Source organism: Eleginops maclovinus, chromosome 6 (genome assembly GCF_036324505.1).
Source record: "Eleginops maclovinus isolate JMC-PN-2008 ecotype Puerto Natales chromosome 6, JC_Emac_rtc_rv5, whole genome shotgun sequence".
Lineage (NCBI taxonomy): Eukaryota > Metazoa > Chordata > Actinopteri > Perciformes > Eleginopidae > Eleginops > Eleginops maclovinus.
Window position 1 is genome coordinate 20,377,555 of NC_086354.1, and position 24,778 is coordinate 20,402,332.

The 24,778-nt window shown below is 43.4% G+C and overlaps 2 protein-coding genes across 7 annotated transcripts in view; both read left to right on the forward strand.

Moving 5' to 3' along the window:
* The window catches only part of LOC134865782 (band 4.1-like protein 3), a 48,837-nt gene extending 33,908 nt beyond the window's left edge, over positions 1 to 14,929 (forward strand). For 3 of the 6 annotated variants that reach the window (XM_063885498.1, XM_063885495.1, XM_063885494.1), the window contains exons 13-25: positions 1,909 to 1,962; positions 3,364 to 3,399; positions 3,843 to 3,908; positions 4,537 to 4,722; positions 5,386 to 5,448; positions 5,984 to 6,889; positions 7,650 to 7,682; positions 8,377 to 8,454; positions 9,877 to 9,960; positions 10,155 to 10,253; positions 10,892 to 10,972; positions 11,313 to 11,428; positions 13,861 to 14,929. In XM_063885498.1, the coding sequence (XP_063741568.1) occupies positions 1,909 to 1,962; positions 3,364 to 3,399; positions 3,843 to 3,908; positions 4,537 to 4,722; positions 5,386 to 5,448; positions 5,984 to 6,889; positions 7,650 to 7,682; positions 8,377 to 8,454; positions 9,877 to 9,960; positions 10,155 to 10,253; positions 10,892 to 10,972; positions 11,313 to 11,423 (1,797 nt within the window). In that variant the 3' untranslated portion in view covers positions 11,424 to 11,428; positions 13,861 to 14,929. Of the gene's footprint in view, positions 1 to 87; positions 673 to 1,908; positions 1,963 to 3,363; positions 3,400 to 3,842; positions 3,909 to 4,536; positions 4,723 to 5,385; positions 5,449 to 5,983; positions 6,890 to 7,649; positions 7,683 to 8,376; positions 8,455 to 9,876; positions 9,961 to 10,154; positions 10,254 to 10,891; positions 10,973 to 11,312; positions 11,429 to 13,860 lie in introns of all 6 variants that reach the window. The other 3 variants (XM_063885499.1, XM_063885497.1, XM_063885496.1) reach the window with 3 other exon arrangements.
* Positions 14,930 to 16,530: 1,601 nt separating this feature from the next.
* LOC134866506 (zinc finger and BTB domain-containing protein 14-like) lies at positions 16,531 to 20,011 on the forward strand. The gene is made up of 2 exons (XM_063886717.1): positions 16,531 to 16,618; positions 17,244 to 20,011. Exon 2 carries the CDS (start codon positions 17,267 to 17,269, stop codon positions 18,431 to 18,433), a length of 1,167 nt encoding a protein of 388 aa, XP_063742787.1. The 5' UTR covers positions 16,531 to 16,618; positions 17,244 to 17,266; the 3' UTR covers positions 18,434 to 20,011.
* Positions 20,012 to 24,778: the final 4,767 nt, after the last annotated feature.

Below are 24,778 nucleotides of genomic sequence, written 5' to 3' on the forward strand. Positions count from 1 at the left end.
ATGCGTATTCGTCCCCTTCCCCTTTTTCGCTCCACTCCATTTACACACACACACGTCATCTCTCCGTTGACATTTTCCCTCCATCAGTGCTCCCCTCATGTTTACACAACCGACCCCCTCCGCTCCGAGCTCTCCCTCCCCTCATCTCCTGTTTCATCCACTAAAGTACGGCGGAGGCGCAGGGAGAGTGCACGTAAACGGGCGTCGTCGGTCAGCCCGGCCAAGAGCAGCGACGGGTGCCGCCGCCGGCAAGCCCTAGCCGACCGCAAGGCCGCACTGCTGGACGAGCAGGTGCTGCTGCTCTCAGCCCGCAAGCAGAGGCTGGAGCAGGGCAAGAGCCGCGGCGGCATGCTGTTCTCCTTCTCCCTGCACCTGCCCGACCTGTCCGCCTACCTGGACGAGGACGGCTACATCTCCTTCCCCGATCTGTCCGAGATGCGCTTCCTCCCCATGTGCGCGCAGAACTTCATGCCCATAAAGTCACCGTCGCTCATCCCCTGCTTCCTCTTCATCTTCTTCTTCCTGCTCTCCACTTCGTTTTCCGTCCCATACGCCCTCACCCTCTCCTTCCCCCTGGCGCTGTGCCTCTGCTACCTGGAGCCCAAGGCAGCCTCCCTGACCGCATCCATAGCCCAGGGCTACCATGACCATGACAGTTCAGAGGAAGAGGAGGTGTGTGTGCGTCCGTTTGTTCCAGGGCCCGCCTCTGGCTTAGACTGATAGTTCAACAGTTAAACCCTTATCCCGTCCTGTGTCTCGCCAACCTGGAGACTGTGTGTCCCAGTGTCTGTCAGTTGTCCTACTTTCAGAACCTCATCTCTGTCCGGCCTCACTCTCATCCTGTGGAAACATCCTCATCATCCTCACACAGAGATGAAGCTGCACGTCTCATAGTCTCATATTTCATCCTCCTTAATGAAAGGGTTAGACACAAATATTAAGACGTTTTTAATCACATAAGTTTGGCTGCTTATTTATACATTAAGAACATTTGCTGTGTGCATCATCAATAACAAATCACCATGAATTAATGTCACTGTCATGCTGCAGATTAAAGCAGAACATTGTGAACATATTTTTTAATTTGATACAGAGATAATTTTGCACCTGTCTTCATTTAGTCACTGATCTCTCAACAAACCTCATATTAAAAACAAACATAAAAAGCTTTGTGCCTAACCCACATCAGTGTTCTCATCGACCTTCATGTGGCTAAAAGAGCAGCAGCTGCATGAAACACCTCCATGTTACCGTGCACTCCGTCTCTCTGCGTTACTATCCCAGTCAAGCAAAGCAGCACACATTAAACTGAATGATTTAAATAGAAGTTCTGCTGAAAAGGTCTAAAATTACCCCTGCAGAGATGTTTTCGTCCCCCCCTCAAGCGACACCCTTTAGTATCACAGAGTAATGCATGCCGTGTTGCAGAGAGACGGCTAGACGCATCCAAATCATCCTCAGTGTCAACATGCATGGAGAGGAGGGAGGAGGGCCTGAAAGTCAGGTTACTGTTTGTCAAATCAAATTTGACCAGCGACAACACAGAGAATGCTTTAAATAAACCAGGATTCAACCCTGTCCAAATCCAAAGCAAATTGCATATGACTGTTAGATGTCTAAGTGACTGACCGAAGGTTTCAACTTCCTCTGAGTCTGTTTTGCTTGCTTACTTTTCATTTGCTTTTTATTCTTTCTTTCTTTTGTTCTTTTCCTGACCGTAACTGCAGGTTTTCTGATATATATGTGTGTGTAGCTTACAGAAACAGCCAGAGCATTTCCATTCGTTCCATCTGTGGTTCTGAAGAATCTGTGTTGATGATCAGTGCATCTTCCCGGGTTTACAGTTTGGGTTCTTGTTGTTTTTCTTGCTTGCCAATCGGAATGGTTTTGGTCGGTTTGTGAACGCAGACTGACAGCGAACAAACCGACTTTGCCTTTGATGGAGACATGACCGCCACAGAGGTTTGTACATTAAGCAGAGACGTCATACTTTAAGGCATGAGACAAGTACTGACGGAGGGATAAAGGGAAGCTGAATCAGAGCTGTACTGCTCCATGAAACATTAAGCAGAATTTCTTTACTTATGCATGTGACGCATGCAATGCATCTTCTTACACCTATTTAGATCTTTTTCTTTCTCTTAGATATTTTAAAACACACTTTACCTGTATTTTAATGTCTTTTCCAATGGCTAGCTTTCTTATTAACGAGCTAAAGCCATGATGTGAATCCCAGGCTGTTCCACCAATGTTCTCTCTATACTGTTTCCTAAACCTCGCCCCTGTAGTTTCTTCAACTGTCAAGCTTTCATTTTGTTGTGAGGATATTGTGAAAGAGTTATGATTATCAATCAATCAATCAATCAATCAATCAAAGTCTATTTATATAGCCCAATATCACAAAATTTACATTTGTCTCAGTGGACTTTCCAGTTTGTACATAATACGACATCCTCTGTCCTTGGACCCTCTCATCGGACGAGGAAAAACTTCCATTGAAACCCCAGAGTTACGGCGGGGAAATGGCAGAAACTTTGAGAAGAGCAACAGAGGAGGGATCCCTCTCGTAGGACGGGCAGATGTGCAATAGATGTCGAGTTTAATTTCAAGATGTAATACATTTAGTGCAAATGTCTAACTAAGAAAGTAATTTTACTTTAGCAACCAAAGTTAACTCCTATTAGATGCTCAGCTTACATACTTATTTGTGTTCAAACGTTATGTTTTTTTACTTCAAAAAGGGTTGAAAACAAATATATTTAGAGAATGTGATGCTATCTCTGGTAACATTGGGCTCTGGTTTGAATTTCCCTATATAATAATACAATTCAATCCTTAAAATAAGGAGCAACACAGAGCTACTGCTGTAACCCTCTGATGGCAACAAGGATTGGCCTCTACCCAGTAAAGCAACAGGACATGGTTGACAGTGTTTTCACAAAGCATAACCCCATAAACATATGCAATTTAGCTCCTGGTTGACTCTTGGCTTTGAAAGCAACACTCGACTGTAGGTGGTAAACTAATTAGCTGCACAGGCTTAAAGATGGCGGGGTATCATTGCAGCTCCTCACACGTTTGCTTCTGGAAGGCATCCCCGTTATTCTACCTCTGGAGAAATGCAAAGCTTGACAGCAAAGAAGTGCCTAGTCTCGGCTGCTTAAGCTACTGGACAAGGGTTGAGCGAATTTCCATCACAAAATGCTTTACTCTATTGAATTCCACCACCCGTCTTACCCTCTCTTATTTCTCTGCTTGCCACTCCTTGTTGCTCTCCTTCTCTTCTCCCTGATTCTGTGTTTCCTCTCTTTTAATAACTCCTTGTCTCACTCTCTCTGTCCTCCCCTCTTTACTGGCTGTCAGTCGGAGGCAGATGAGGACTCTGAGATGCCCACTCAGGTACACCGGGCTCGCTTCATGGCCCTGCTCAGTGCATCACACCATCCCCGCCACCGGATGCACTGAGCCGCTCAGACATCACTCACTGTGTGCTGTCTCTCCACCCGCTGGCTTGCTTGCTGCCACTTCTGTTGCTCACTCTCACACCACACACCAGACTGACCATTCACTCTTGCCTGACTTCACTGTGAAGCCATTCCAGCTCATTTTCAAATGCTATTGTTTGTAAATGATGGTGTCATGTTGCTGCCCCCATGAGTCAGATTTCACTTTTTTCTTTCAAGGTTTTTTTTCTCATCCATTGCTTTTCCAGCGAGTGGACTTCTGTCATCATATCATTTGTTGGCATACAGTTGAAGACAAAGCTCCCAATATCTCCACAACAACAAGTTTAAATTAACAGCATTTAACTCAAATTCATCTCCCCTCTTTTGTCTTTACAGTATAGTTTCATAAGACGAGTAAAAGGGGAAAACGTTTTTATCAAGCATAGTAATCTGATGCTAGAGGTTGGTAAGATGCATCAAATGTGCATGCAGGTATTTTCCTTTAAAGGATCTTAACTGATAACAAATAGGTCTAACATACCAGTGCCCGTGTTGGTTTGTCTTCTGGAGTTTGTGTGAAATATTTTTAGTACGTTTTTATCTAACAGATTTCTTCCTGTGAGCATCCAAATTAAAAGCGACACAAATCAAACTGCGTTAAGTCAGTGTTTGCAGAAGGTCTTAACTTCTAATGAGATTTGGGAGTGTTGTGCTTAACTAAACCTCTAGAACTAAAGTCTGTGAACCTGTGCATGTTTTCCTTTATTTTATTTGGATAAAGCCGGTCCTAAATGCTGTCTTAGCATTTAAGTACAAGCTGCTTCCCTCTTAGTTACAGCTGCCATGTGAGTGAACGTTTTGTGTTGCTGTGGACATTCAACATGAATACTGAGCTTGAAATGCAGTTAATTAAAGTCTGTATTGATTTATCCAGACTTTTTCCAAACTGCATTTTTTGCTTCCCATCGTTGTCATGGTAATTCATTGGATATTGCAAGCTACCGTTGCGTACATAAAGCATGGCCGTCGTTCCCCCCTCGCGCTGCTCCTGGCCTCATCTCCTTGTGTCATGGTTGACCGGTTACTGTAGGACGCCTCGCCTCTGGAAGAGATGGTCAAGCACCAGACCAGCATCAGCGAGCTGAAGCGCTCCTTCCTGGAGACGGGGGACAATACTTCGGGCCTGACCGAATGGGAGAAGAGACTCTCCTCGTCCCCGGCGCGCTCACCCAGAGCGGACGAACCGCCGATGATAGTGCCACTGGAGCCGCAGGACGTAAGCCGCTGAAGCCGACTGAGTGACGGCGTGTTTGTGTGTGAAGCATGACATCACCAAGGAGACTTTTACCAAAACAAACACATCCATCCCCGATGTTTGCATAATGAGTCATAGTGCAGTAAATTCAGTAATCATAATGGGGCTAGAGAGCTATATGTTCTACATCAAAAGGAGTCTGGTGCGATGTATTTTATATTCCTAATGTCTCTAGTGCATATTAAAGAAGCACTAGAGACGGAGTACATTTATCTGGGGAGTCATTCGAAGTTATTGAGCGAATAAATGTCTCTCTCTGCGACTCCCACCATACGGTTTCTCACTATAGCTCATCATTAGGAGCTGATTTGCATATTAATTTATCTCTTGTTGTCTCGGATGATGCAGTCATTAATCATCAATGAGGTTCTCTGTGACATTACATGCTGGAGTTAGGAGCTGAGTTTCTCCTGGTGGTGTCTAACATAATCTGAATGCAGAACAAATGAGCAGCACGAATTACAGCCTCTGACGACTAATCTCAGAAATAAAAAGATCCCGATTTCCTGGAAGAAATCTTGGATCTGGATCATGTCCATTTGATCATGTGGACATGGTCTTTATTGCGCCTGTATCAATATGTTTGAACTTCTTAATCATTTCTGCATGTCTTCCTCCTTTTAGACTAAAGACGAGCAGCCTGCAGGAGAAGAGACAAAAGAGGAGGTGGAGCCTAAACTCTCTGAGGTAAACTTCTTCCGTTTTTTGTTTCACATGAAAAGAAAAAGGTCTATTTTGTGAATGTGGTGTTGTGTTTTGCCCGTTGTTTCTACCTAGCTCCAGACGTATCTGGACAATGGCACAGTTATTGGTATTTTCACTACTCCACATTTATAGTTTTCCCATTTTCTTGCTTAATTCTGCTTTTTCCTATCTGTCTGTATCGCTTTTTACTATAATTATAGTTCTAAAAATACATATCTGATATAAATCAAATTATATATAACTTTAAAATCCAGAAGAGGACATTTATTTGGTCGTTAAGGTTCCAAAATACATTATTATAGTCTTAACGTTTATATATATTTTGTAATAAAAGGCAGAAACTAGGTGAAACACTACATACCGAGTGTGTCATCTTTGTCCAAGTGGAGCTCAGTCTGTGTGTGTGTCATCTCTAGATAAATATTCTCTAGAGCTTACTCTCCCTGTCTTGGCTTTGTGATGCCCTCTGTCTATTAACTTGAACGACCCATGTCCAATAAGCCAAGTGTCTCCTCAGGCGGCAAGATATCTGGTGAAATACGTGGTGGATAGTATGGCGACAGATTTGGCCACTTCCTCAGGGCCTCACGGGCTTAGTCTGTCAACCACGATGGACGACGACGTCTTCATGGACGGAACCCTCAGGGAGGTGGACGAGAAAACCCCCGACTCCCAGGAGGAGCTTTCGGAGAGGGCGGAGCTGAAGGTCAGCCCCGGAGCTGTCAGACAGGAAGTGTCCCAGGCCATCAGCGACAAGAAAGGGACGCTCATTATTTTGAAGGATTCAGAGGATAAAGTCGACACAGAGGGCAAAGCGATGAGTCCTGTTGATGAAGAAGAGGAGTCCATCATTCCTGAAGAGGACGAAGCTGAGGAGAATGAAATGCTATCAGCTTCAAAAGAGAAAGAAACCATAAAAGAAGACACTTCTGTAGAGGCAAGAAACGCAGAAGACAAGACACAGCGTCTGAGGATCGAGATAAAAACTGAAGACTTGACTCAGATCAAAGGTATCGACTCCCCTAAAAAGGCCATGGCATCCTGGATATCTGAGGAGGTGAAGACCGAGGCTTCGGAGGTCATCAGTGTGACGAATGAAGTCATAGAGATGACTAACGGCGTAAACCAGGAAGCAGAGTTCTTCACCTTCGAAGAGGGACAAACAGAGCAGACCAAGTCCTTCAAAGAGGTCCAGACTAAGAAGTCAGAGTTCTTTGAAGAGGTCCAAACGAAGAAGTCAGAGTTCTTTGAAGAGGTCCAAACGAAGAAGTCAGAGTTCTTCGAAGAGGTCCGAAAGGAGCAGTCAGAGTTCTTCGAAGAGGTCCAAAAGGAGCAGTCAGAGTTCTTCGAAGACGTCCAAAAGGAGCAGTCCAGGCTGACTCAGATTACCATTTCTGAATCCTCTACTACATCCTTAGCAGCGGTACTGTATAAAACCTAAAAACAACAACTCGGTTTTGGCTGCTTCCCTCCATACCTCCACCACCAACACCTCCCTCAACCAGCCCCATTGCCTTCCCTCCAGCAGCAGCCAAACCAGTATAACAACAGTGTAACCAAACGCTCTGCATGGCTAACCTTAACAGCGTTTACTCTCACACACTCGCCAAACCGCCGGTTTCTGTTGCAATAAAAACCCGCTGCTTCTTTTCTGATACAACTGTTTTGGGTTTGTTTTTGAGTTTGTTGACGGCTAGCTCAGCTCACCTTGCCTCAGCAACTGACTCCCGCAGCTGATAAGGAAAGAAATGGGAGCTCTGCCTCCTGTTTGTTTTCCCACAGTTTTGCTCCGCTGCACCATTTTTCTTTCTTTCAGCTCTTATCTGTTTGCTGAAAGCAGTGACTTCATAGCCCTGGCTAAGTGCCATCGCTGCAGCTTTTCCCCACCTCATCTTCCAAAATCCCCCTCTGCCTCTTTAACATGTCAGAAAACAAATTGTATGGGTCTACCGTAAAAGAGGAAATATGCTGACGATGAATCAGTGATCCCAAACCTGGATTTCCTTTGGGTTTCTATTATTTGTTAAACACCGGTATTCCATACAATCCATACAGTATTTCTCTTTTCCAAGCCTTTATTTCTCCACCCTCTGTCCTTTTGCTCTGTGTCTGGTGTTCACTGTGACTTTTGACTTTCCTCTCTTTGCCTTTCTCTGTTTGTGTCCATCCCTCTGTACCATCAGTCTACGCTGGGATGGGTTCCCTCCTCTGAAAAGGTGACCACTCCTCTCTGGTCCTCGCAGATTTGAACTCTGTATTGTTTTTTTGTGTAACCTCAACCTTAATTGCCTTTAAATATGTGTGCCTGTTGTGTAATTGTATAGTAAAAATGTATAACACAAAGGAATGTATACAAGAAAGTCAATTTACGATACAAATATGCAACGATTCAAATCAGTTTTTCTTTTGACTTTAGTTGTTTCATCATGCGTGTCACTATCTGTATCAAGTTTCAATAACATGCAGACATTGCAGGTGAAGATTTATTAATTGAGGATGCACCATCATGTTTTAATTAGGATGTTTGGCAGCATTTTAGCTTAGATTTGAATTAGAATAAACCACACACATTTTGTTAGTCAAAAGACATTTAAACTTTCCCAAAGAAAACATGTTTTATTTTGCATAGTTTATTCCTTCCTCAATCTGAAGAAAAAGATGGAAATAGATTCTGTAGGATTTTGTCAGATACAGTTTCAGTCATATTTGCCTTCATCCCATTTGTGAGAAAATCACAAACCCAGTTAACCCAGTATCGCGAGTTATATCCATTCATGCGTGTCAATACATCCCCTAATAACCCACTTAACCCTTTTCTCTCTATCAGGTGTGATGTGAAACCTGCCCTGTATACTGAATGGATTTTAGTGGAGTAAAAACATCATCTAATGGTTCAATTATCATTCTCAGACATCCGCTGAACCGCAGGAGGAAATGGTGGTTGCCACAGAGACGGAGGCAGCACCAGCCGAGTCGACGGGGCCAACGGTGAATATCCAGACCACAGAGCCAGAGCAAACTACTGCCGCAGGCACAGAGCCTGCAGAGGGGGGGGTAGATTATGTAGCTGTGTTGCACGAGGATATTAGTGACTACAGTCGTGATGTTTCAGGCACTGCACCTCTCCAGAAGTGTGCGTCAGTGGAGCTGGTAGCAGATAATCAGCCAGGTGCTGCACATGTAGGGATAGATGAGAGCGTGTATGGCAGTAGCGCGTCAGCAGAGTCTCCAGAGCCGACCTTAGCAGCAGAAAAGGGAAGTGAGGAAGTCCTAGAGGAGGAGGGAGTGGAAGAGGAGGCGTTGATGTCAAATCAGGTAAATGATAGATTCAGATTTGTTGTGGCTCCTATCTACATCCGAGATTGTGAGAAAGAAGAGAACCTGACCTTGAAAGAGGATGGACGCAATGAAGGGGAAGCAGCAGAAAGTAGTTTTGAGGCTTTGAAGAACAGTTAGAAAGTACAGATGAATGGGAGGGAGAGCTCACAGAAGTAGATGGCAAGAGAGTCAAGTTCTCCAATGAAGTGCAGTATTTCCAGGAAGAAAAGCTCCCAGCAGAGGTAGAAAATGGTATTGAGGAAGTGGATGAAGAGAAGGTTGAATGTTCACGTGCACAGGAGGAAGAACGAGAGTTCTTTGACGACATTGTGAAAACACTGTCCTTCGAAAAAGAAAAATTCCATTACGCACAGACGGACAGCTCAGAAGAAGAGATGGAAGAACTAGAGCAAGAGAAGACCGATAAGGAAGAGCTGGATTTGAAACTGGCAGATGACGGTGTTGAGGAAGAAGCGACTGAAGATATAGTAGCATCAGAAGAAGATAAAGATGAAACTGAAGTTTTGAAAAACTGGGCGTCAGAAGAAGAGCAGAAGTCCCCCCCACACGAAGTGACTCCACCAGCCGTGTCCCAGTGGGAGGTAACCCTGCATCACCTCCGGCGGCCTCAGCCTCCGCCCTGTCACTTCACCTCCACCCTCCCCTCCTGCCAACACAATCTGCAACTAATAATCACGGCAAAAAACTTCGACCAAAAAGCATGGATAAATCCGTCTAATTTGGTAGTGTGTTCTGGGGAGCTGCTTATATGATGTGGTGCACACTCTTGATCGAAAACCTTGTGATTTGCATTCTCCAGCATCCACTCCTTCACTGGATCAGGGACTAATGCATGACTGCATGCTCCTTTTAGAGATGCAAGCCCTTCAGTGAGGGCTTACTTCATTAGCATGTGGCTTTTATTTGTGTCAATTAAATTTCTCGTGTAACAGTGTGGAGATATTTTTAGTACAAAGGCATACAGTGAACACCTACAGCAGCACTTTGAGTCAGGCATGACAGCTAATTAAGTTACAGCACAGATGGTTTTGGTCTGCATGCATTAATTTGTGCCCTCTTTTCCCCCGTTAGAGTCTGGATGTCGTCGAGGTGGGAACCAAAGAGGTGCCTGTTGTCCACACAGAGACAAAAACTATCACCTATGAGTCTGCAGAGGTACAAAATCTGTCATTTTACATTCACTTTGCCTGTGTTCTGCTTAAAGAGGCCCTATTATTACTCTTTCTGTAATCCCTTTCCTGCAGTCGGCCATTTAGCCTTTAGACGGCTACTCGATACCCTGATTGTATTAGATAGTCGTTTGTTTATCTGGAGTATAAATATAATACGAGTGTTTTGCTTATCACCAGCCTGACACTAATGGTGACGTAGACCCTGGGGTGTTGCTGAGTGCTCAGACCATCACCTCGGAAACCACCAGCACCACGACAACCACACACATCACAAAGGTCAGAGGTCATCTATTGTCCCCTTTTGGTTTCTGAACACTTGAATCCGCAAACACGGCCGCAGCCTGTGAGTGTCTGCTTTAGGCTTTCTTTACTGCAGGATTTAAAGCAACAGTAGAGGAGTAAATGCTGTTCAAAGACACTTTTTCAGCCGGCTGAGACGTCCGTATTAAAGTTGCGTTAACTTGTGCATAGGCGGAAATAATGAGGTGATGTTATTGAAGTGTGTTACTGATGGGTTGGATTTCACTTTGATTACGGCTGCTAATAAACATCCCTTTTATTGCTGATTATTTTGTCCTTTAATAATCAGAAACTATTTTCAAATGCCCACTATATGTTCTCAAAGTCATGATCAATCCTACAACGACTTTTATTTTTTGTTCTCCAAAAGTAAAGAAGCTAAAGGTAGAAAGTAAAACAAAAATATATTCAAATTATTTAAGCTGCAACCAGTGAGTGTTTGCCTTAAACAACGGAACCAAGTTTTGAATGAATTAAACTAAAGTTGCACATTGTTTAAATGATCAACCATCATTTTTTATTTATTTTTATTGTAGTACTTCTCATTTTTTGCCATATTGTTTGTGTGTAGATTGATTTTTTCTTAAGTGGCCTTCCTCCCCTCTGTTCTCCAGATGGTGAAAGGAGGAATATCGGAGACGAGAATTGAGAAGAGGATCGTCATCACAGGAGACTCGGACATCGACCACGATGAGGTCAGTCAGTTTCCAGATCGTTCCTCCTTTATGCTTCTGTATCTTTACTGTATTCCTCATTCAATAAATGGATTCAAGTTAAATGTTAGTGAGCCCTCGGGACGTTGCGAGCACAGTACAGGTTCATAGACGGGCTCAGGATGAGATATTAAAAACACAACGTTATTAACTTGTGATGTGACATTAACAAATACTGAAAGTATGATAAATGTAACTAAAAATGGCTTCCCTGTTGGCATATTGACTCACAATCAAACATCCCCGCTCCCTCCCTCCCGCCTTCCCCATTTTCTGTCTCCCCCTGGTGACCTCTCCTGGCACTGCACCCCCCCGTATGTAGGCTCTGGCTCAGGCCATAAAGGAGGCTAAAGAACAGCATCCTGACATGTCAGTGACCAAAGTAGTGGTACATAAAGAGACAGAGATCACGCCAGAGGAGGGGGAGGACTGACCCAGGTAAGACAACAAGGTCCCAGTCCTGGTCCCGGCTCGCTCCGTTTGTAGTCTGGTCTTTTTCAAGCTGGTCTCCATTCTTGGGCATGCTGCTTTTCCCATCAGCACTTCTTCTCCCTGCTGCAGACACACAGCTAATGCATCACGCTGTTGTCCTTCCAGCTTCACCCCCCCTGCAGAGAAAAGGTCAGCTGATGCGTGTGTGTGTGTGCACACACCGGATATTATAGTCTCCACTCATAATGACAAGGCTTAAAACGCTTTACAGTAATGCTGCTGGCAGTCTCATGCAACCTCCTGTAATATGACTGCAACACCCCCCCCTGCTGGAAAGAAACAAGGCTTTTCTTTTTAAAGAGAGCTGCGGTGTGGACAGAGCATGTAACATGGCTAATCCCCCCCATATAAACACAATAGGGTTGTCGCTTTCTAAAAAAAACTAACAAATCATGTAAAACCTGCTTCCCTAAATAAAAACATGTGGGATCTGGAGACGTGTTTACAGTACAGAAGAAAACAAGTTAGATTGAAACAGTTGTTGCCTGCATGTCGTGCAATATTCAGTAAAAACATTGATCAGCATTGTTTTTTTTACATTGTGCCGCCTCACAAAGGGGCCCGGCGGTGATGAGCGATTAAATACCGGCAGAACCGGCTCCTGCTTCTCACAGTCTGTCTGCAGACCAACCCGTATCGACTGAAATCTGATCCTGAGTGAACAAAGACGAGCTTTAGGCTGTTGTCAACTCCGTCCTCACAAGAAAAATCCTATTCCTTACCTGGGCAGCTTCATACATGACCACGTATACCAATAATATGAGCAAAAATGAATCTGAGTAATGTTCTTGCATGAGCTGAATCCCTGTCATGCTAAAACGGTTTCTTTAAGACACTTTTGTTTTAAACAATCTGTGACATATGGCTCTTCTCAGCTGCACTCTTCCTTTCTGTGGTGGGGGGATAAATAGGTCAGCAGTCCTTCTGCCTGTGTTACTGAAAACCTCACAAATGCAGCCATTTGTGTTTCAACTCGCCCGTCTGGCAGTATTGTGAGGATTAGTTCAGGTGTGGAGCAGCGTGAGGGACCCTCTCATTCCATGGCACCCACAGCATGTCGTCAAACCCTCGCCTCCTTTTCTCTCCAGCTTTTTAAATCTGGAAACTGGGTTTGTCCAGTTTATTCTAATTCACCTTTTTGGCTCTGAAGCTTGTTATTTCATTCGCTCTTAACTTAAAAGATCCCAAGGCGCAGGGTTTGGGATGAAGGGCATGCATGTGTGTACTTGTGTGACTCACCACATGGGAATGCTTGGCTTTGTTTCTGCTGCCTTGCTCTCAGTCTTGTGTGTGTCTGATTTCAGACTACTACTTTTCTGAGTATCACCTTTAACAGGATGCTGAATGTGTATTTCTCTGGTCTTTTGGATGCTTGTCCACTGTAGATACACACAGAGTGTTGGGGATGAACGGTATCATGAAAAAAGTAGTAGTGTTATTAAGAGCAAAAGTGTAAATTAAACGATGTCTTGCTTTGAGAACACACACGCGGCGTGGTGCTGACCTGTGTGAGCTAAAAGTCCTTCAAAATAAAAGCACGTCTCCAGCACACTAACCTTTTATCAACCAAACATTTCCAGCCTTCTTTGCTTCATCAGCATCCCTACTTGATCAGTCATGATGATAATGAATCAGCAGAAATACTATGTATACAGAACAACATCGCTGTTTAAAAAATACATTACTTATAGTTCAAAACATATAATATACCAATCAAATATATGGCAACACGTGTATTCTTTTAGCCACTTTATTCAGTATATCCTAATCCCTTGCAGCACATAACATGTATGAATAACCCTAACTAATCTCAAAGTCTCTATGCATGTGGAATTAACACATCCATCACATGAAATACATTTCCAATTGTTTTATAAAAAAAAGAAAATGCTATTGTTTTGCATAAAGTGCTGATTTAGAATCCCTCCATGTATTTGCCAAAGGACAGATCTTAGATTATTTAGTTTTTTTAAAGCGTACTGGAGAAGAGTTGATGTTTTTTATTTTGATGAACTATCATTAAAATTCAAACCACACAGAGATAAGAGGAAGATGCTTTTCTGTATTATTCCTCGGCTGTGACACCAGACTGTGTGACTCATTTTTTGTTGTCACGCTTTAAATTGGTAGTAAAATAGTTGACCCGCTGCGAGCACAGCTAGTCAGTTTGTTAGTTTTAGTGTTACCCTGCAGCCTGTGTGTATCTATGTTGTGTGTGCACTTCTGTAGTCCCTCTGTGCTTCTGTTTATGGTGGTAAGATTTCCATAAACTTTTATCAGGGTGTTTTCTCAGTCTTTGGCAGCTTGCACTGTGGCTGAAGGGTCATATGTGACTAAATCCACAGGATTTACTAACTGCTGTTTCTCTGTTCTTCCAGGAGTAACTCTGAGGGCTGTTTTCTGTTCAACCTCCCAGAATCCAACTCCAACATAATACTCCGAGACTCTCAGAAGACTAGAAAGGCTCCTACTCTCCGAATGCTGCAGCTCTCCGCTAGTCGCAACCATCACCTGCAAAATACATGAATGCATCTTGCATGAGAAGGACGCAACGTTGCATTATCCAACAAACGGCAAGATTATACTGAAAACCGTACAATTTTAAAAAATGGTTCTCGAACCGCCTGCACGCCGAATCCCTGTGTGTGCGGCAAGCAAACGGTTTGCTTTCACTGCCTTATGACTTTGATGCATTTTTATGATTATTGAGAATAATTATTGTAGCAACGTTTTATTTATGAAATAAAGCCATCACTCCAGAAATCGCTGTAGGCTGTATACGTTAGGGAGCATACACTATTTAACCTTGCTGTAGAAGTGCCAGCCTCATTTGCCAGCAAACATTGCCTCACTCACTCCAACAACACAATGATTTTCCGTAAAGTTTGCCACAACAGAAATCACTACGGCCCGGTTCTGTACATATCAAAGCTTTCCTAGGAGAATAGCAAATTATCTTTCACGGTTGATTTGACTCACGTCTACTTGAATTGCATTTTCCTTTTTTAAAGATCGTTTGAGCTTTTTAATTGTTTTCTCATCGATTGATTCCACCTAGAATAAGGCCTGTTTTGGCAAACGCCAAGGAATCAATATTTCTGTGAAAGAAATATGTTTTAATGTGCCTGCGCAGGCGTTGAATGTTCACCAGGGTAGATGATCGGCTAGCAAGCCCCAGTTTTGTGTGACAGGGAGGCAAAGGGCTCAGACTGCCGAGCGCTGCCTAAATTAGAAGCAAAGCCAAGAGAGATCTGTAAACACCCCCACCCACCTCCCACCTTGAACATGTCAACTTTATGCCTCCCTCATCTGTCCAACTGTATCTGAATAACCAAGTTTTGTTCCTGTACAGCCATGTTTTCCTCAGAGTGGTGAAATAAAAGTGGCAAATGCATTTGTTTTTAATTTGCTGTTTCCTTCTCAAATAATAAAATGTTGACCACAGTACCGAAACGTGTCACCCTTGGACCCATTGATTGAGTATTGATGTGTTTGTAACAGTCGGTGTTGAAACCGATTTTTTTCCGTTTTGAGCAATACCTGCTGAATTCACAATAACCAGGTATGACCCACTTGTAATCCCATGGATTCCTATTATGTTCATTTGCAACTGATGATTTAAAGAGCAATTATATTGGACACTGTTCTTTAAATTAGTTGATTGTATTCATTTTAACAACAAATAAGCTCAAATGTATGGTCTCAAAGAACAACCTAAGCTGTAAAATCATAAACAGTGTTCATGTCCTCGGGCACTGAAATAACCTGATGTGCAACATGTGGTTATTATAATCTATAAACTCAGACATTGGTTTTAAAATGCATAGTGATATTAACGGAAGGGGGTTGAATTTGGAAATTGCAGTCCATCTATTATTCATTAAACGAAATGCTGGAAACGTGTAATTGTTCTGTTTAAAGAAGCACCCTTGGGGTAATTAAGACAGGATTTTTACAGCTATAGGTAATTATGTTTGAGGCACGCAGGCTCCAGAGCTCCGCCTGCTGTGTACGTGCGTGTGTGCCCGAGAGGATCAAAGAGCTGAACACGGTTAGAGCTCTCACTCTGTTTCTGTTGCTGGGTAAGATATGAACAATGCAAATATCAGAGTCAGAGGTTTGCACATGGAAGGAATTTGTCTTGGTGATTTAATGCATAAAGATAAGCACAAAACTAAGAGATCTAATGTAAAATAACGATAGAAAATGTGAACTGATGCTTTGATATAAATGCTTTTTATATCGGAAGAGCTCTACAGGATTCAGCAGGAATGTACTTTACTGAAAGATGTGCACAAGTCCGTGGGTTAAAGAGATAATGGTACATGTGAGATAGTAAAGATGTGGATCAAGAACAAGGTCAGAACAAAATTATTATCAGTCCCTCTTTATTTAATTTGCCAAACCTTATTCCGAAAACTGTTGAAAGGGGAGTAAATTAGGACTCACTGTATTTTTGGTGATCATTTAAGCACATTAAGGGTAGGTGCATCAAAAATTAAACCACCAAAAGAACGAGTGCTAATATATTTAAATAGTAAGTAGGCCTACCATGCATTTATTATTTGTTACAAGACAACCACTAACAAATATTTGAATTACATTTAATTCAATTTAAGAAAAACTTAGATAGGATATTAGCTTCATGAATTTGAAATGTTTATACTGATATTGAAAAGTTTGTTGTATGCTATTACAATTACACTTGTAATGTCTGAAAGTCTTTATTAAGGGCTAAATCAAATTGCGCAATCGTAAAAAACCCATGAATCACGCGTTATTCTTCACTCTTGCATAATTCACATTTGCTGTCAACGTCTGAAGTACAATGTTTTAATTGATCTGTGATTTATTTCATAGGTTATATTTAGATGTAAAACATTTGTGAGAAAAATAGTAATATTTAGTTTGATGCAGAATCTAGAAAGGAAGCAGCCTGTGAGTAAGTCATCTTTTCGTGTATAGACGATCTCTGTGGAGTTCCCGCTCCGGTGCAGCAGGTGGCGGCAGAGCGACGCGGCGCTTCCTGTGCAGCGCCTACAGTCACAACAAGAGGAGGAAGAGGAAAAACGACAGCTTTGGATCGTCGTCGACTGCCTTGCGTGACAACACAGGGATCGCATTCAGGGCTTTCGGGTATTAACATTTCCTATATTCTTCTTTGTGGATTTGGACGGCTCAGGGAAACCACACGGCGCGTTTTTGTTCCGCCGTTTTGTTCGCCTGTGTTCGCTGCCGCCCGTGTTCTCCGCTTGTTTGCGAACTGCTTTTAAAGAAACATGCCAATGGAGGCTTGCTGACCAAAATGGCTGGGCGCAGTGAAATGTGAAATATTCTTGCTAAGGTTATCCTTTCTGCACGACACGCGACTGTCACGCGAACTGAGCGGCTAAAACGCATTACTGAAGTTAAGCAAAGAGGGTCTGTTTGTGTCTGTTGCCGTTTATATGTTTTATTAGCGAAACTGCGGCTTTTACTGCTATCGGGCCTGCCGTGTTTTTTCCAAATATTTTCTGCATGATTGATTTAGCTACTTTTGCTGGCTCCCTGCTTTTTTAAACATTTGTTAAAACAAAAATGCATAATAGTTTTCAAGTTGCTCTTCGAATTGAGTGTAAATGTTTGCTTATGTAGCCAACTTGCATGTATTATCGTAAGAAGCATGCAAACAGAGCTCCACCCCTCAGTTGTGCACGGTGTTTGCCTGCCGCTTCATCGTGCAAGGCAAAGTATTTGACTTTATCCTGTTTTTCTTCCACAGGTTGCTCCAGTTTTAAGTGCAACATGTCTGATTTACTGAGATATATCGACTATGACCACAAAGCCACCTTCCTGAAGATGCTCAACCAGCAGAGGATGGAAGGTGAGCACTGTGATGTGGTGGTGGTGGTGGAAAACATAGAGTTCAGGGCTCACCGCTGTGTCTTGGCAGCCTGCAGCAACTACTTCAAAAAGCTCTTTAAGAAGCAGAGCGACGAGGACAACTCCATCGTGGAGCTAGACTTCATCCGCTCTGATATCTTTGAGGAGGTGCTCAATTACATGTACACAGCCAGGCTGGCAGTGAGGAAGAAGGACATCAACATGATGATGTCATCCGGCCAGATCCTGGGCATCAACTTCCTGGATAACCTGTGCACCCAGAAACGTGAGCTGACCAACATGAAGACCCGGGAGAACCAGGCTCCTGGGGACCATGGGATGCGAGCCCAGGACGCCATCCTGAAGGAGCTGGCTATGGAGGAGGTGAGGAAGAACAGCTTCTACGATCAGGGGATGGATGGGATGAGCGCCGGGGGCTCGCACGTGTCTCAGCCACACAACTACAACACCAACATGAGCAAAGATCCTCACAGCCACGGCTGGGGCTCTGGTTCCTCCAGCGACATGAAGCTGGAGTACCTGCTGTACGGCCACCGCGACCACGGCACATGCCAGACCTCGGGTGCAAAGCCCATCGACCACAACGCCAAAAAGGAGAGACTTCTGACCGCCAACCGGCCCTACGCCTGCGAGCACTGCCCCAAAGCCTTCACTACCGCCGCCCACCTCAAGGAGCACCTGAAGATCCACTCCGGCTTCAAGCCTCACCGCTGCGTGGTGTGCGGCAAGGCCTTCATCAGGGGCCCCGACCTCAAGAGGCACGAGAGGGTCCACAGCAACGAGAGGCCCTTTGCGTGCCAAATGTGCGAAAAGGCCTTCAAGCACAAGTCTCACCTGAAAGACCACGAAAGGCAGCACCGGGGCGAGCGGCCGTTCAACTGCGGTTCCTGTGAAAAGGCCTTCATCAAAGCGTCTGATCTGAAGCGCCACTGGAACACGATGCACAGCGGAAACCCCCGCAGACAGATGTCCCTGTCCCCCGCCACATCAGGCCAGGCAGAGGCCACCGACCAGAGAGACTGGAAACTGGAGACCGGGCCACACTCGCACAACTCAGGGGACTGTTGAGCCTGAAAACACCAAACACACTCATACTGACATACAGATGCACATACACCCTTAGAAACATGTACACACACTGACAAAACCACAACCTTGTGACAGGCTGAGGGCCTGCCGTCACATGGACAATGACCGGAGTGAGTAACTTGAGATCATAGCATGTTCATAAGACTGTGGGGCGGTATTATTATTATTATTCAAAAGAGTTATGTCTAAAACAATGTTTTGTTTCCACCTGTAAAATCTTGTAAATGTTTAGTTCACTCTACTATACATATATTTTTCACAAAGCATTGTTGCTATCTATACTTTGGGGGGGGGGGGGATCCTCATAACATTGTTCTCTTTTACTTTTAATGGGATATGTAACATTTAAATGTTTGTTTAACTGGATTTTATAGAGAGAAAATAATGCGGGGTGGGGGGGGGAGTTTATTCTGCATAACATTTGTTGCATTGAGTATATTCATGTGGATGTTTTAATGGATGTGTTTAGTTGTATTGATTGATATTACACTGTAAGAGTAAGAGTCACCATTTTGCATTTGATGCAGATGATACCAAAGTCTTGGGCACTCTGAGGATCGTCTTTAAAGGCTGTCCTGCCCAAGCTACCGGCCAACTAGATTTACTGTTATACAGTATAACTGTCATCCAGCTATCAACAGTTAATGATAGATGTCTGTATATACTGTAGCTTAGTTTGTTGCACAATTAGAGTACACAATATTGAATTATGCACATATAACATTGTCCTACTCCTACACAATAAACACCATTTGCTGTGTTTTATTGTTCTTGCAAAGTTTGGTTTTTGTTGAAGGGAGCTCATTCAACCATGGTATCTTTGCCACACCCTAAACAACCTGTGACCACCGGAAAACGTAACCTTCCTAAACCTTTTCCATTAAGACTAAAATGAAGAACAATACAAGAGGAGCAAAAAGTGCCTCTGTTAATGGTTGGCTCTAAAAGGTGTTCAAAGATATCAATGTCTCCTGCAGTCGCCACATTTGGTTAGATTGGTCAAAGGGTGTTTGGTTTGTTGTGGTTGAAGTGGAAGGTTTGCAACTTAATTTCCCACCTTAAGATATAATTCAAAGTTCAGTTGGGTAAGACTTTACCAATAGTGTCAATGCCTACTGGATTTAAAAGATGTGAAATTAAAGTTCCATACTGACCTTTAAGCGGTCAAAACAGTAGCCCAGAGGGGTGTACAGGAGTGTTCAGCAACAGACGGTTTGTACGTGTTTGAAAAAGTGAAATAGGGACGTTATTAGAGACATGCTGCACACAGTAAGGGCATAACAAAAATAACAATAGTAACATCATATAAAAACCCGGGCTGGTTTATGATAAATTCCATTATTGATCTCAGTTGAATGTTTGGTGTTTAGATTTTCCACCACAGTGTCCAAAACTTACATCGTCATCTGTTTGGTTTTGCTTAATCAAATCAAAAAGGTGTTAATTTGACAAAGGACGTTTATCAAAATAGTTTCAAATCAATGTGTTATCCATTTGACCAAGTGTTGCACCTCTAATAACAGATTTATAGAATTAAAGTTGTACATTGATGACTGATTTGTTGCCTTTCTTTGTGTTATGGGATGGTACACTACATCTCTAAAAGGTTAGGACTTTTATTTGACAAAACCATCAATTTCAAGTCTTTGATTTTGTGTATTTTCCAGCTTTAAATCATAAGTGTTATAGTGAAAATGATAGCAGCAGCTCCGCTTGGAATAGTGAATCTTTTCTTCCGCTCTTCCTCTCCGGTGCGTTAGTTCCTCAGGCTTTGGTTTGTTTATTAGCATGGACTGTGCAAACAGTCACATCTGCTGCACACCACGCACTAAACCCAGAAGTCCACATCACCTTTGGGTTTATTCAGCTCTGTTTAAGCGCTTTAGTGCGACTCCATCTTGAAACTAACCTCTCGGTGACCCCAGCGTTTCATGAGGGTGCAAACACTTTGCACGTGAGTTACAGCCAGCAGACACACACACCCAACATGGCTTTGTTAATTCTGTCAAAATAAAACTTCATACTCTGCATGCGACACTAGATGGTGCCCTGTTCATAGTGATTGACCTGTTGCTGCCCAATTTGACCTGCTGATGTTGACCGGCCAGGGCTAGAAGGATACTGCTCACACTGGCGGCTCGGTAGGGTAAGAGTAACCTGGGTTTATTAAAAGAAGCCTGCGTCACTGAAAAAAGCACATATGGTGGCTCTGTGAAATGCATGCGCTCTCACACCTCAGTGTTTTCCATATATTTACATACGTCTGACTCCTGTGGTTGTAGCGGGGCCAGTGAAGAATTGGGGCTTCTCAGGCTCCTCTCTGTTTGCATTGACAGACGGGGATACTCGTCCCTATTTATGAGAGTTTGACCACACAGTCTGCGGGGACAGCGTCCTCAGAGGAGGCCCCGTGTGCTGCATGTATGTAAGATTGATCTATTCTTAACTGTCAACAGAGGAAGGGTTTGATCGCCTGTAATTTGGGGTGAAACACTTTTGTGCAAAAGTGATGTCAGTGTCTGATGGAGAAGGAGGGCCTTGCCTGGCTGATGTCAGTAGATGCCTGAGATCTGTTCTCTGCATTTGCTGGCCCTGCTGTGTGTGAGAGTGCATTAAAGCCAGTGAATGATGCAGGATACGGTTTTTTATCTCTTTGTTAGACTGATTGGGAATGGGTGTGTGTGCAAGGGTGTCGTGACTCCCTGTGTGTGTACACTGTATTTGTAGAGAGGTTTGACGTGCTATGTGTGCTTGAATTATATTAGTGTGTGCGTGCATGCCAAGGGATTTGAGTGAGTGAGGCTTATTGTGTGTTTGCAAGTGTGTGCTGGAGCATGTGGCTAAGAGCATTTATATGTGTATGCACGCATGTGTGCGTGTGTATGCATGTGCAATGACTGCGGGGGTAGGTATGGTGGAGAGAGTGAGAGTGTGCATTCATGCATGTGTGTGTGCCAGGCGTCCGAGAGTGTTTATATATGTGTGTACTATATGCATCTATAATGAGTTCTGTGTGTGTGCACACACTCCCTGAGTGAGTGACAGGCAGCGAGGGAGAGTATTCATGCATGAGCCTCTTTGCATGTACTCATCCGTGCCTGTGCGTGAGGATTGTGAATCAGTTTGGAGGAGGGGTGGGGTGTGTGTGTGTGTGTGTAAAAGTCTGTATTTGTTTTGATGTATGCAGTAGCTTGCACGCACGCTTGTGCATGCAAATGCACACATCATCACTATTTAGAGAATTTACGTGTCAGCAGGCTGAGTTCTATAATGCAGGTAGTCACATGAATTAATTTCTGTATTTGAATGTGTGTGTGTGTGTGTGTGTGTGTGTGTGTGTGTGTGTGTGTGTGTGTGTGTGTGTGTGTGGTATACATTACCGTTGTGGGGGCAGTGCATTCAAACTCATGTCTGCATAACTTTCTGTGGCTTTTTGCGTGTGTTTATTCCCTCTTCAGCTTCACTGTGTGTGTGTGTGTGTGTGTGTGTGTGTGTGTGTGTGTGTGTGTGTGTGTGTGTGTGTGTGTGTGTGTGTGTGTGTGTGTGTGTGTGTGTGTGTGTGTGTGTGTGTGTGTGTGTGTGTGTGTGTGTGTGTGTGTGTGTGTGTACGTACAGTGAACACCCGGTTTCCATTACCCCGGCCGGCGTGGTTCTCTCAGCCAGACCACAAACCTCCTGTCTCCACTCTGGCTCCACCCAGCGCTGCCACAGGCTTCCCAGAAAAGAACAGCGTCTAATTAAAAAACTTTAATTACATTCATCTCATCTCTCTCTCTAACACACACGCGCACACACTCTGGGAGAATAAAACAACTGTATACAAACAATTCCATGTGATAAATGGGCATGAAAGGCAAAGCCAGCAGTTTTTTCCCCATGCGGAATAGCTTTTAATCAGAGCTGCTGACATTCATGAGCCATAGAGTCTCCTGTGATGTGTCCTCCACTTGAGCACCATCTGGAATTCCTTTAGTCATAAGGACTCCATGCTCATGGTGTCTTTCTGTCCTCCAGTGTCTTTTCCTCAGGCATTTTCAGCCTTGGGCTATTAATCTGATTTACAGAGCAACACTTAGAGCATGATACAAGTGTAAAATAACTCGATTAAAAGCTCATCTTCAGAACATCTGAGAGGAATGTGTCCTGGGGGGGGGAGGGTTCACTCATCACCTTGATCACACAGGCTGTCCGGCTTCCTCCGTTCCCATCAGACCACATAGGAGCAGGTTTATTAACTGTGACCCGGTGTGTCCGCAGACAAGGTGCGTCTTTGTTGATCTGCATGGAGCTGACCTGCAGACTGGGTGCAGGTTATCAGAGCATCTCGGGAGGCTGAGAGAGGCTGCGATCTGCAGGGCACGAGCAGATGTTCCAGCTGAGAGATAACCATCGCTTCACTCCTCACCCTTTTTCCATCGTCCCCCTTTTCTAATCTTTTATCTCTCTGGTACCTTCTACTTTTCCCACCTGCCCTGGTTTCCTCTTCATCCTTCCCTTGTTCTTCATCTCTCCTTTCCTTTCCCCCTTGTCCCTTTTTCCTTCCCTTTCCTTCTCCAATCTTTTCTTTCCACTTTCCTTTGCTTTCCTCATAATCATTTTCTCCACTTCCTTATTTCCCCCTTTCCCAACCATCCCCCACTATGTTTTCCTCTCCCCATCATCCCTATTCTCCTCTCCTCTCTCCTTACTCCTTCCTCTCTTATTTTCATAATACTGCCTACTCTTCTCTCCTTTCCTTTCCCTTACTTCCTCTGTCTTCTTTTATTCCTTCTCTCCATTCCTGCCTTTCCTTTCCCTTGCTTTCATTTCTTATCCTTTCTTATCTTCTCTCTACTCTCCTTTATCACCCCCTCCCCTACTGCCCCTCTCATTTCCATTCCTATCCCCTTCCCTCCTCTTTACCATCACCCCCTGCAGAGCCTCCTTCCATCCCGTCTTCCTCGCCCCTCTTCTCCACATTTTCATCTTCTCCTTTCAGTATCTGCCCTCTCTTCTGTCCTCCTCACCCCCCGGCACAGATAACAACTGTCTTTGGTAAAAACACAGTACCCTCTTTCTCCTCCTCTACTCTTATCAGTTTCAGTCATGGAGGTCTCCCTCTAATGAAATTCCCCCGGTGATCACACTGACGGATCTAAAAGCAGCGCTTGTTTGGACACCACATCTGGGGAGTAGCTGAGGCCACGGAAAAGGAATAGAAGCTGTAATCTGATTATAAAAAATGTTATCTGTTACTGCCACAACCTGGAATCTGTTATGCACATTTTTGTCCTGCGGGGGTCAATTGAGTTTCAGCAATCAGCCTGTGTTCAACAGTTAAAGTCCTACTTGAATACATTTTTGATTTCTTTGAAGTTTTAATGTATTTAAAGAAGCTGAAATGGAAAACATAAAAAATCCCATGCAAATTTGATTCCTGGTATTTTTTGAGGAGAACTATAGAAAGTAAAACAAGGGGACCTTGTACTGATGACCTTCAGATATCCTTCTTCAGCTGTGGCTTCTATCCTACAAAGATATTCAGTGCATTGGCATTTTATTAAAACTTGCAAATACCACACTAATAGGACAGGTCAATAATTCCTCAGGTAATCTATGAAGGAAGTGCGGCTTCTAGTTGGAGATGTTTTAGGATCGCTTGAGGTTGCATCATTAAGAAATGCAACTATCATCTAAGTAATTTATAACAGAAAAAAACAAAACATCATTAATTCAACGTTTCATTTATTTAATCAGATAAGTCTTTCTAAGAGTTACACCTGCCTGTTTACTTAACCACAACGTAGCACATGATTAACGGGCATATTGACTGATGTTATTGGATTTTCAGACTTTTAAAATACAGATGCAATTAAAAGATTATGTCTGTTCAAATTCAAGAGGTTCAAAAAGAAACAAGATTTTCCTCCTGAAAAAACAAAACAGATTTTGTATTTCAATTAAAATCGAGATTATTCCAATCCTAATTCTGTTTTGATTTCAAATTAATGTTCATACTTAATATACCATGTTTGAATAGACGTCTTAAAGCAGGTGTCTGAAATCAATCAATTACTTTTTATTAGAAATGCAAAACTAATCATCATAAGGTATTGTCCAGAGCTAGAAGGTAAAATAATAAACTAATTCTTAGGGAAATACACATTTCTCTTAACCTTGAGAGTTTCTTCTCCAAAGAAAATAAAGCTGTCAAAAGTATTTCAACTTAAACATAGAATGAAATCAATGATGAATCCCCAGTGGAGCATTTAACCCGGCACACAAACACGGTGAGTTTAAACAGTGATGGGCCCTGAGCAATCGACCCCTCGACTTCACGCTGCA

Bases quoted from the DNA above. Each gene is read 5' to 3' on its own strand.
- LOC134866506 (XM_063886717.1), top strand. From the start codon at position 17,267: ATGTCTGATTTACTGAGATATATCGACTATGACCACAAAGCCACCTTC.